Below are 12,459 nucleotides of genomic sequence, written 5' to 3' on the forward strand. Positions count from 1 at the left end.
TTGATTATTTTTGCTTCTTTGATATCGATGACTGGGTCATACTTGGTGATCCTCTCCTGTTGTACAGTTTATAAAACTGTGTTAGTATTCTGAGTCCCAACCAGTTTGAGTAGAGGTAACTGAAAAAGAAATACAGTTTATGTTATATATTTAGAGTGTGAGCTGAATAGGTTAATTAAAAATTTTTTTTTTCAAACAGGAAAGCTAATACATGTGTATGGCTGGATTATCACTGGAAGGTCAGAAACCTTTGATTTTGATGCTGAGTACATTGATAGGTAAGTGTGTGCTTGTTTCTGCGTTCGACCTGTTACAGATATGCAGGATGCTCCTTGAGACCGGCTTCCTTGATAGCAATAAATTGTGAGCAGTTGGCACAGAACTGCTATTTTCCTCTTTGCAGTTTATGGTCCCTGGTGAGCTGGGCTTCAGCAAACTTGGCTAATGTAACTGCAACTGGTCGATTAAGTCGGTCCATTTATTTACTGACAACTAGTCACTCTGGGCACAGTGTGAGTTGTACTGTAATTGCGTCTGTGGATTTCCTTTCTTGATTCTTCCCCTTCTCCCTCTTGTTTCTCAGGCTGGAATAAATCTTTTATAACCGTGTGTGAATCTGACCACTGTAACATCCTTGTTTGTTATCCATCTGTATATTTAGAAATTCTGTTAGTGTGATCAGAGGAAAATGTACAGAAAGCCATTGAGCTATTTTTAAAATTTATTTTATTGAAGTCTAGTTGATTTACAATGTTGTGTTAATTTCTGCTGTACAGCAAAGCGATTCAGTTTTATGTCTATATGTATATCTATATATACGTTCTTTTTCGTATTATTTTCCATTATGGTTTATCACAGGACACTGAATATATTTCCCTGTGCTATACCGTATGACCTTGTTTATCCATCCTATTAGTTTATGTAATAGTTTGCATCTGTTAATCCCAAGCTCCCGGTCCTGTTTTCCTCCTCTCCTTCTCCCCCTTGGCAACTGCAAGGCTCTTCTCTATGTCTGTGAGTCTTTCTGTTTTGAAGATAAGTTCATTTGTATCATATTTTAGTTTCCACATGTGAGTGATGTCATATGGTGTTTGTGCAAGCAATTGAGTTTTTAATATTTTGGGGGAATGATTAAGGCTTCTCTAGTAGCTTAGTGGTAAAGAATCTGCCTGCCAAGCAGGAGACTTGGGTTTGATCCCTGGGTCAGGAAGATCCCTTGGAGGAGGAAATGGCAACCCACTCCAATTCTTGTCTGGGTGATCTGATGGACAGAGGACCTTGGTGGGCTTGCAAAGAGTTGGGTACATAGGATGCTGATGTGACTTTTTCCACTGGAGACTTTTAAAGTGGAAAGTGATACTAGTGAATCCTTCATGCCAGGGAAGGGGGAGAACAGAACAGAAAGTGTTGAAATTGAGATGTTCATGAGTACCTCTAAGCAACTGTGGTTACTCAGCATGAAGCAGTTATAGTGAGGATTTCACTTTCACTTTCATGCACTGGAGAAGGAAACAGCAACCCACTCCAGTGTTCTTGCCTGGAGAATCCCAGGGACGGGGGAGCCTGGTGGGCTGCCATCTATGGGGTCGCACAGAGTCGGACACGACTGAAGCGACTTAGCAGCAGCAGCAGCAGCTTAAGGTAGAAGGACCACAGCTTCATGAGATGCTCTGCTGAGAGACACCGCATAGTATGTCTAATTTTTCCTCTACCCCTTGGATAGAATGGGGGGATCCTCATGTTCTGCTACAAATCTTTGATTTTGAAGTTGACTGCTTTCAGGATCTATATTTCTGGCATAAAATAATGGTCAGGGAATTCCCTGGCAGCCCAGTGGTTAGGACTCGGCACTTTTCACTGCTACGGCCACAGCTGAATCCCTAGTTAGGGAGCTAAGATACAGCAAGCTGTGCTGTGGCCTAATAATAATAGTAATAATAGTCAACTTGTCTTGAATGGAAATTACTCTTCCCATGGAGGCTTGAAGCCCCAAGTACATCCCTGACAATATGTCATACTCGGTACTTGGTGTCATCACGGCCTTGGTCTGGGATACTGTTTACGAGGAACACAGGCATACACTCCTCAGCGGCTCTGTGTAGACCCAGTATAGTCAAGGGGGAGATGATGATGATTTTTCTGGAAGGGGCAGTGCTCCCTCACTGGTGTGAAAGTATGGGCCACAGATGAGTGTAATGCACCCTGCCCTAGGGTTGAGGGTCTGATTTAGCATCTCCTCAGGGGCGGTTCCCAGCCACCTGCACTAATGCCCCCTAAGTTAAGAGATGAATGTTCACAGTAGTGTTTCCTCTGAGTTTTTCCAGAAATGTTTGCGGAGAGCACTCCTTCTTGACTTGTGTCTGTTGTTCCCTTTTTGTATCCAGTCCACTGATTTTGGAAGCTCAGGGAGACAAATGGATCACTCCTTGCTCTCTTGTAAACAGACAGACGGGATCCCGGTGAGTATCTTTCTTGCCAACATTTATGTTCTTAGGTTCTCCGACGTGGGCATAGCACACACACAAACATCTATTTTTAATTTAAAGCACCCATGCCTGTTGATTGCCTTATCTTTAGACTTCCTAGAAATGGCACAGTCATGGATTCACAATGCAACTTGAAAGCTTTCTTGAAAAGACAGGTAGCTAATAATAACTGCTTACTGCATGAACACTTTCACATTGAAGGCAGCCAATAACCTTGTAAGTACATACAGCTCTTAGTCTCACTTTACAGATTTGGGAGCTGAGGTACAGACAGGTTAAGTAATCGCCCAGAGTCTCACTAAGAGCAAGCGGCAGAGCTGGGGTTTGAACCTGGGTCTACTCACTAGCCTCCGGAGTTCATCCTGTTAACCACTGTACTATATCCAGAGTTCATCCTCTCACCCACTGTACTGTATTGACTAGCCAGAGAGAAAAAACACTAAAGTTTCAGTTGTTTATTTATTACAAGGAAAATTTAGAAAATGAGTATCTATGTGCTTACTTTTCAGATAACCAACATTTTGCTGGCTTTTTCAAATCACTCGGGACTGAGTGGGTTAACCTTCTGTACCCTATGACTTAGCTTTTTGGGACTAGTGTTTAGAAGAGGCAAATTGTATAATGTGATTTCTTCCTGGTATCTTTCATTTGTTTGCTCAGAATTTTCCTGTTTCAGGTTCATACCTGCTAATAGACTTTTTAGGGGGGGAGGGTGATAATGATCTTGCTGTCTTTGTCATAAAACAGACTTTGGAAAGAAAGAACCCAATGGAGGTAAGGAGTACGTCAAATTTTGTCTCTCACACTACGTGTTTGACTGGTAGTGTATGTATTGATGAGAACTCTAGTTAGAATTTTATTTTACTTTACTTTATAACCTTCCTGGCTAAAGAACCAGGGCTTCTGAAGTGAATTAGGTATTAGTGATAAGGTAATTCTTATCTCTCACCTTTTCCTGTTCTTTCCCTAGCTATCCTATTCAGGAGGACCATGGTCTCGGGACTCTGCAGTGTCGTGTGGAAGGCAACTACATTGGTCTGTTTGAGAAGGAATAGCATTTTAAAGTCTTATCCATCTATGTCTCTGTGTCCAGAAAAAAAAACTATTTCAAGAATTGGTTCCTCTGAGGATGATAATAATAATTACCATTTGTTGAGAGTTCTCTGAGAGACGCTATGGGAAGCAGCTTAAATATAAACTAAATTAATCCTCACACATGCACTTGTGAGGCTGGTGGGATTGTTCTTTCTTTATAGGTGAGAAAGTTGAAGCTAGTAACCAGTGGAGCAGGATTTATCATTCTTGGTCTAACTCCAAGCCAGTTCTTAGCTGCTCTATTGCTATTACATTTATCCTTTTATTGTTAGCTGTTGCCATTGCTGATGGTGCGAGTCCGGAATGTGTTTATTTCGAGCACTGTTAGAGAAGTTAAGGTGTGGGTGGTACCTTGGTGATCGCTGGACTTCTTGGCTTTATGATAGCAATGTCCTGGCCCATGTAGTTCATGCAGGTTCCTGTATTAATGCTTGTTTCTGTTTGTTACAGGCTCCCAGAATGTTAGTTTCTCAGTATTTAACAAAGGAAAGTAAGTAACTGGGAGGAAGTAAATTTATTTTTATCTTACATTATCTACTTTCTTGTCTTGCTTAGTTTTCTTTAACCTTTTATACTGGAAAATTTTAAAAGTATACAAACAGTAGTGTAATAAAACTCCAGGTACCTACTTGATTCTTTTTTTTCACCTGAGTGAATATAATTGTGTCCTGTGTACTCATCTCGAAGTGATGTAAATGTTTCAGTGTGATAAAGATACAGAATTTGGGGAATTACTTCTTAAGTAATCTCATAATACTGGAATTTTAAAACAGTATATAGTTCCATAAAGTGCTTTGTGTCATTCCAGGAAATGACTTAAGATGGAAAGGGTCCAGATTTTATAGAACTCTGGAGACAGAAATGTGCAGTCTGATTTCTGCTTGCCTTACCTCATGTTCTGACACTATGTACTTTTCAGTGTTTCCTGAAAAGGGCATTGCCTAGCTGATATTAATTTCATTGTGAAGATAATAACACATGACCTATAGCTACTTAGCTCAACATTGGGAGATTTGCTCTTTGTGTCTGTCTCTTTTTTTAGGAAGGAATAAAACTAGTATCTATTGAATACCTCCCATGGGCCATTTCCAAACTAAGCCCTTACACATTCATTATTCCGTTTAATGCTAGTCACACTCTGTAAAGTAGGTATTATTATTCCCATGTAATTTTCTAGATCAGAAAACAAACTTTGCCCCACTGGTATTCTCTAGTCATCAAAAGGAGCCGGTATCTAAACAGTTTTAAAGATCACTAAAAGTTAGTGATCTTCTTTCAAGCAGTCAATATAAAAAATGAAATCCCAGATGCAATTTTCATCCAAATCACAATTCTGTGTGGTTTTTTTTTTCTTTTTTGGAGGTCAGTGATACACAAGGATGCATGGCTGGTCAGTGCGAAGCAAGACCTTTTTCTGTACCAGACGTACTCAGGTACCATTTTCCTTCACGGTCTTTGTCGCCCCCTCCCTCACACCACCCTGGACCTTGGACTCTTTCTGCCTTCCCCTGGCCATTTCTTTATGATCATTAACACCTGAAGCTTTCCCTGCGGTCATTGATGGCCATTTGGTTTTGTGTGAGAATAGGTTGCTTGTTGAGTGTTGACTTTAGTTACTATATTACATTTTTAAATATTAAATTTAATATTTATTTATTAATTATTAAAATTAAATTTAAAGTAAAATTAAAATATTAAAAGAGGCTTGGTCATGGATTTTCATACAAAATCTAGGGATATAGACTGAATGAAAGAAGGGGGAATCATCCTTATTGTATGTTCTAAAAGAATAACAGGAAAGAGATGGCACTGAAAAATCTAAAAGCACATCTTTGTAGTTACTTTAACATCTCATCTCTGAGTATTCCTTCAAGGATTTATGATTTGCTGATACAGATGCTAAGTTTGTGTTGCTGTCTGATGAGCACACAAAAAAAGGCAAAATCTGAAAAACTGGAAACTTGCATGGCATTGTGAACTCAGTCCAGGAATAGAAATCTGACTAGTGAAAATGAGTGCTAGCTTCTCAAGTTGAGTACAGTCTCAAAACCACTGAAAAGTTGTGAGGCTGATTCAGATCCCAGAGGCAGCAGAAATCTACCTTTGCCAAAAGTGCAAGACATGTCCTAAGTCGAGGGGTCGATGCCATTCACTCTCTGGGTGGCCTGCCTCCGTCAAAGCTGAATTTTGACCCTTGCTTTTGTTTTGGAGTGGTAACCACTCATAATTAGCCTCTTTGTACCTTCAGTTAATCAGAGAACATGACTGCTTGTTCGGTTTGAGGGGATGAAACTTAGAACTCTCAAAGTTTGACCATAGGAGGGGAAAAGATCAGAAAAAGTTAAATTCCTGAGGACTTGTGGCATATGACAGTGTAACTCATTCTTTTGCTTAGAGCAAATCACAGACTCATATGTGTAAGTTGAGAGCTTGACCAATGCATGCGAAGTTGAGGCCTCTATAAAGTATAACCTACTGTTCTGTGATGTATAAATAGGGTCCTTGAAGAGAGGAGACAGATTTCCTAAGAAAGCCTTATGGTATGCAGGGATTTTTGCTGACAGCATGAGCAACCATGGGGAAACTGCATGGGAAAAGCTGCATTTCCCACTCTTTTCAAATATTGATCCTGTATAGTGGCTCAGACGGTAAAGAATCTGCCTGCAGTGGAGGAGACACAAGAGATGTGGGTTCGATCCCTGGGTTGGGAAGATCCCCTGGAGAAAGACATGGCAACCCACTCCAGTATTCTTGCCTGGAAAATCTCATGAACAGAGGAACCTAGCAGGCTACCGTCCATGGGGTCACAAAGAGTCCGACAGGACTTAGCGACTCAACAGCCGTTGGGTCACATCCTGGATTATAATTGGAAGCTTACTTTTCTTTTCCTCTTGCAGAAATACTGTCTGTGTTTCCAGAAACTGGGAGCCTTGGGGGAAGAACAGACATCACAATTACAGGAGACTTCTTTGACAACCCTGCCCAGGTTACCATTGCAGGTAAGTTGAAATGACTGAAAAGAGTTCATATTTGAATGCTGTTGGATATTATATACCTCTTTTGGCCTGTAGAGGGTGGAAGGGAAGCGATCTTTGCCTCTTCTGACTCCTCCTGGGACCCTGTTCCACGGTCTTTGTCCTATGTTTGGTTGAGACTGGGAAAAGGAGGGGATTTTGGCCCTGCAGCTCTGCAAACATGTAACAAAAATAGAATGTCCTGCTGCAGATACACTCACAAATCAGAGCAAGTCCCTTTGGTGTCCCCATCTGGGGAGGGAAGAGGAGCAAGGGCACAGCTCCTCTTCACAAAAGTATTTCTTTTAAGGGCTTCCCTGGCGGCTCAGATGGCAAAGAACCTGTCTGCATTGCAGAAGACCAGGGCTCAATCCCTGAGTTGGGAAGATCCCTTGGAGAAGGGAATGGTTAACCCACTCCAGCATTCTTCCCTGAAGAATTCCATGGATAGAGGAGCCTGGTGGGCTACAGTCCATGGAGTCCCAAAGAGTGGGACACGACTGAGTGACTAACACTTTCACTTTTTTTCAATTTTCACTCCTTCTAAAAGGCAACCTCACTCCCTCCTCCTTCGCCCTGTTTGTAGGAATAAGCAGGAGTCGGTGGGCATTTGTTACATAGATTCTTCTGGAATGCCCCCTTGGCCAGTGCTTTTGTGGAACCTGCCTGGAACCCTTTGTTCTGCCCGATGGGATGCTCTTCTAGCTGGTGACACCAAGGATACTGGACGATGTTTTCACACTCTCCTGTCACAGTTCCCTTCCCGAGCTTTGTCATCTCCAGGGAACAGCATGGCTGGCGTTGCTTTCTTCCTGATTGTTCCAAGTGGCCTGTGTTCCACTGCTCTGCATTCTCTCTTTCTTGCCTCCTCCCACAACTTTCTCTCTACTCTCCACTTCCGGCCTTTTGCCCGGCAACAGGAGCCTGTCTACTTTAGTGTGGTCCTTTGGCCACATCTGTACCTCCACTGATATTGCTACTGACATCTGTATCTAATTTAAATTTCCCCTCAGGCATTCCGTGTGATATTAGACATGTGTCTCCCAGGAGGATTGAGTGTACCACCAGGGCCCCAAGTAAAGGTGCAAGGCTCTCTGCTCCTCAGGCAGGTAAGAAAGTCGCCACGGCGACATTTTTTAACCACAAGGGGCAGGAAGTGGAAAGGAAGGTGTTTGAATCTGGTCTCAGCTGTTTGATCGGTTGCTCAGTGAGCCGTGCATCATGGATCAGAGCTTTACTTTCAGAGGTATTCTTAGCTTTACGCAGATGCTCAGCAACACCCAGCATTCCTAGCCCCAGGCGACTGAATGGCCGGTGGGGTTCAGTGGAAACCATGATCCAGGAAGTGTAACTGCCATCAAGACATCGCCATAGTGATTGGTGGAAAAGCCTGAGCTGCCTCCTCCATGCCCTGGGTCAGTTGCACCCTAGTTCACACTCTAAGAAGACAGAGCAACAGACTGCTTCTTCTATGCTCATAGGATGGTTAGATGAAGCAGAGAGTGGGGGGTAATGGGGTGCATTTAAACGTTGTTTCTTTGCCCTTGTGGGCAGCTGTCTGTTACTCTGAAAAGTAGAGGTGTATTGTGATGGGGCCACCAGAAACAAAGAGGGCAGGGGGGCAGGTTCCACTGTCCTTTTTTACTGTTTACTTTTGGCTGGATCTTCGTTGCTGCACATGGGCTTGCTCCAGTTTCGGCAAGCGGGGGTGACTCTTTGTTGTAGTGCGCAGGCTTCTCACTGTAGCGGCTCCTCTTGCGAAGCACAGGCTCCAGACGCGTGGGCTTCAGCAGTTGTGGCACACTGGCTTAGTTGCCCCATGGCATGTGGGATCTTCTCGGACCAAGGATCGAACCCAGGTATCCTGAACTGCAAGGCGGATTCTTCACCACTGAACCACCAGGGAAGTCCACCTTCTGTGTTTAAACCTCCTACCCCATGGCTACAAATTGCAAGTGCACCAGGGAAGCACTTTTCTGGGAAGTGTTAGAACAGGATCTCAGGTGTAGTTAGGGATGAAGGCTAGTTGGCGTCTGGAGTCCTACATGCCTCACAAGGGCTGACTTCACAGTCAAACCACAGGCAGGGGAGTTCATCTCCTGAGTCTCATCGAGGGGGGAAACTTTCTAAAGAAAGGCCATTCGGGTGTTAAAATGCATTCAAAGCTTAGGCTGGGCATTCTCCAGGTCCCTGATCTGTGGTCTTTACTCAGGGAAAGCTCTAATCCAAGGAAACAAATGACTATATGAAGCAAGTGATGGAGAAAATGTGAGTCTGGATTCAGGGAATAGACAGTCTGATTCCTCTCACGGCGGCTCCTGCTGGAAGCTACCAGGGTAGTGGTAGGGGAATTTCTTGAATGCTGCTGATTTTTTTAACTTGAAGAAATAATTTGTATTGCATTTCTAGGCTTCCTTGTTACATTTAGCAGGCAAGTTTGCAGAATGTTGCTCTAAAATAAGATCAAAAGAGTTTAAAGTGTACATTATAAATAAAATGTGTATGGAAAACATAATGTGGCAGTTCTGGATGGTTGACAATGTCCTTTATACAATGCTTTTGGAATTTCTTTTATGGAAGAGTAATAGGGGTGGGGTGGACAGGCAGCTGTTAACATTCGATCGTTAACTCTAGACAGGCAGATCACAGTCTCCTCCCCAGGGCCCTCCAGGCTGTCTGGTCTCAGGCTGGCGGGTGAGCTGGGGGTCTCAGGGACAGAATGAGGGCTGTGTCCTGCAGAGCTCCCAAGCCCTCACCACAGCCGCCCACTGACCGGCGCAGGTCTTGAGTCAAGGACGACTTCTCCCCTTATCTCTGCCTCTGCGACCTAATGGAGGCAGGGGTCTCCATGGGTTGCAGTTCATGGATGCAGCCCCGATCTGGGCGGCCTGAGGATCCTGAGGGGCAGCTGGAGTCCTCTGTGATGATGACTGGGTAAGGTCTGGACACCTGAGGGCACCGCCAGCTGAGAGCTGCCTCCTCAGCTGGGCTGGGCACTGGCAGGAGGACCCAAACTTGCATGCTGGCCGTACACTCCCTGGGCAGGGTAACCAGCACCTGCAGGGACCCCCCTCCTCTTAACTAGGACCTGGATCTCAGAGGATGAAGGTTGAGCCTCCGTGGGACCTTGCCCTTCTTGTCAGAACAGAGAATAACATTTGTTTTGGTGCAGGTTGGAACATTGTGGCCTGACCTCAAGAACAAAAGATCTGACACCTAGAAGTTTGCAACAACTAATAACGCCCCTCCCTCACCTTCCCTATAAAAGGACTTTGCGGAAAAGCTTCAGGGAGCTTGGAGTTTTTAGTCATGGGCCACTCTTCTTGCATGGCCCTGCAGTAAACCGTTCTCTGCTCCAGGCTCCGATGTTTTGGTATTGTTTGGCCTCAGTGCGTGTCGGGCACACAGCCCTGTGTTGGGTAATAATGAATAATAATTCATGCACTGGGTAACAGGACAAATGATCCTGTTTTGCAGCTGTTCTCAGGAGCAGGCGTGACACTTGGCAGTGTTCGGTCCTTGCAACTGGGATGGCGGTGCTACTGACCTCTAGTGGTAGAGGCTGGAAGTGCTGGTAAACATCCTTCAGTGCTCTGTGAAGTAGCTCAGTTGTGTCCGACTCTTTGCGACCCCATGGACTGTAACCTACCAGGCTCCTCTGTCCATGGGATTTTCCAGGCAAGAATACTGGAGTGGGCTGCCATTTCCTTCTCCAGGGCATCTTCCCAACCCAAGGATCGAACCCGGGTCTCCTGCATTGCAGACAGACGCTTTACCGTCTGAGCCGCCAGGGAAGCAGCCCTTAAAACGCATTGCAGGCAGCACAAGGGAAGCCCCACAACGGAGTTATCCAGCCCCAAAGATCAATACTGCTAAGCCTGAGAAACCTCAAATAATACATTAAAATATGCTGTTATTTTTCTGCTTATTCCTTATCTGTTTCCCCTTCTTAGGATTTAACAGGGAATAACAACAGGAATTTAAAATAATAACAGCCCTAGCTATCCTTTACTGAGTACTTATATTTCCGGCTCTTTGTGTATATACTTTAAGCTCCCTTAGTCTTTTTCCCTCCAGAGTTGTCAAACTGACTTTTCTCCCCACGGCTTTATTGAGATGTAACTGCCGTGTAACTCAGCTCCTGTAGTCTTTAGAGCAGTTTCTCTGTTTACTATTGACCCCATTTTGATGCAGGAGAAAACGAAGATGTGAAGCAGTTTGCTCAAAGCTGCCCATCAAGTAAGTGGTAGAGCTGGACTCTCAACCCACCCATGGGTGATTCCAGAGCTTTTACTGTCAACCCAATTAGTAGCCAGTATTGATCACACAAGGCAGTATATTAAAAAGCAGAGACATTACTTTGCTGGCAAAGGTCTGTCTAGTCAAAGCTGTGGTTTTTCCAGTGGTCATGTTTGGATGTGAGAGTTAGACTATAAGGAAAGCCGAGTGCCAAAGAATTGATGCTTTTGAACTGTGGTGTTGGAGAAGACTCTTGAGTGTCCCTTGGACAGCAAGGAGATCAAACCAGTCAACCCTAAAGGAAGTCAGTCCTGAACATACATTGGAAGGTCTGATGCTGAAGCTGAAGCTCCAATACTTTGGCCACCTGATGTGAAAAACTGACTCACTGGAAAAGACCCTGATGCTGGGAAAGATTGAAGGCAGGCGGAGAAGGGGACGACAGAGGATGAGATGGTTGGATGGCATCACCGACTCAATGGACATGAGTTTGAGCAAGCTCCTGGAGTTGGTGATGGACAGGGAAGCCTGGTGTGCTGCAGTCCATGGGGTTGCAAAGAGTTGGACATGACTGAGCAACTGAACTGAACTGATTGATCACACATATGCCTTTGGTCTCAGGGTTTTTTTTTATATAAAACACAAATAAATTGATGACATTTAGAATGTTATGCAATGGCAGCCTGTCACACGATTTGCTGCCTGTTCACAAACTGAGGTCAGAACTCATGAAAAATGTGAGGATTGCCAGTTTTCTGAGACAAAGGGGGTTTAGGGAATAGAGTTCTCATGACATTAAAAGATACTGAAGTGCACTCCTGGCTTCATAAGCCTTTGATTGCTTTTTCACATTTTTCTCTTATCTGGACACTCCCATTAAAAAGAGCTCCTTTGCTTTTTATGGTCCTCTGAGAAGATGCCCCCTTACTGCTCCTTGTCAGGTGTCTCTTTCTCAGAGGCTGAATTCTTACACCTAGCAGTAGTTTCCACTTTCTAGAACATTTATGTTATCTTTATTTTATTTTGGGGGGGTATTCCTTCAATTTTATGTATTAGGGTAAAATTGCTTTACAATGTTGTGTAAGTTTCTGCTGTACACCAAAGTGAATCAGCTCTATGTAGAGTCTTTATGTGTCTCACATGATTACTCCATTTGGGTCTCAGTTGACTCACCTTCTAAATAGTTCCCGTATCATCTTTGTCCTGAATCTGTAGTCAAGAAGTTCCCCTGCCTGGGGGAGAAACCCCCTCTGATGTTTATGAGGCATACGTGTCTTACAGGCAATCGAGGGCTTCTCTTTGAAGTTGGAGATGCTTCTGAGGACTTGGACCTGACTGAAGCCACCCCTGGGTACAGTTGGCAGATCGTCCCTAATGGCAGTTCTCCATCTGGATTTTGGTCAAAGGAAGGGCAACCTTTCAGGTATGTTTGCAGGAAAAGTGGATGTCCAGATCACAAGTGTCTCTACTGGCCTGGGTGAGGTTAGGAGACAGATGAGTAAGCAATGAGATTTCCGGGGGAAAATGTAAAATATTTACTAACTCACCAGTATTGGTTATGTTCATGGACCACAGGCCCTTTATGCGTACATGCTAAATTTTGATCAATGAGTAAAATATGTATG

At 44.0% G+C, this 12,459-nt stretch overlaps 1 protein-coding gene across 1 annotated transcript in view; it reads left to right on the top strand.

Annotated features, from left to right (window-relative positions):
- PKHD1 (PKHD1 ciliary IPT domain containing fibrocystin/polyductin) overlaps positions 1 to 12,459 on the top strand; it is a 448,252-nt gene that overhangs the window by 14,752 nt on the left and 421,041 nt on the right. The window contains exons 6-13 of the mRNA XM_052647828.1: positions 200 to 278; positions 2,385 to 2,459; positions 3,457 to 3,521; positions 4,032 to 4,071; positions 4,944 to 5,014; positions 6,479 to 6,580; positions 7,609 to 7,704; positions 12,116 to 12,257. Coding sequence (XP_052503788.1) covers positions 200 to 278; positions 2,385 to 2,459; positions 3,457 to 3,521; positions 4,032 to 4,071; positions 4,944 to 5,014; positions 6,479 to 6,580; positions 7,609 to 7,704; positions 12,116 to 12,257 — 670 coding nt within the window. The remainder of the gene's footprint in view (positions 1 to 199; positions 279 to 2,384; positions 2,460 to 3,456; positions 3,522 to 4,031; positions 4,072 to 4,943; positions 5,015 to 6,478; positions 6,581 to 7,608; positions 7,705 to 12,115; positions 12,258 to 12,459) is intronic.

The sequence above is a fragment of the Budorcas taxicolor genome, chromosome 11, assembly GCF_023091745.1.
Source record: "Budorcas taxicolor isolate Tak-1 chromosome 11, Takin1.1, whole genome shotgun sequence".
NCBI classification, from domain to species: domain Eukaryota; kingdom Metazoa; phylum Chordata; class Mammalia; order Artiodactyla; family Bovidae; genus Budorcas; species Budorcas taxicolor.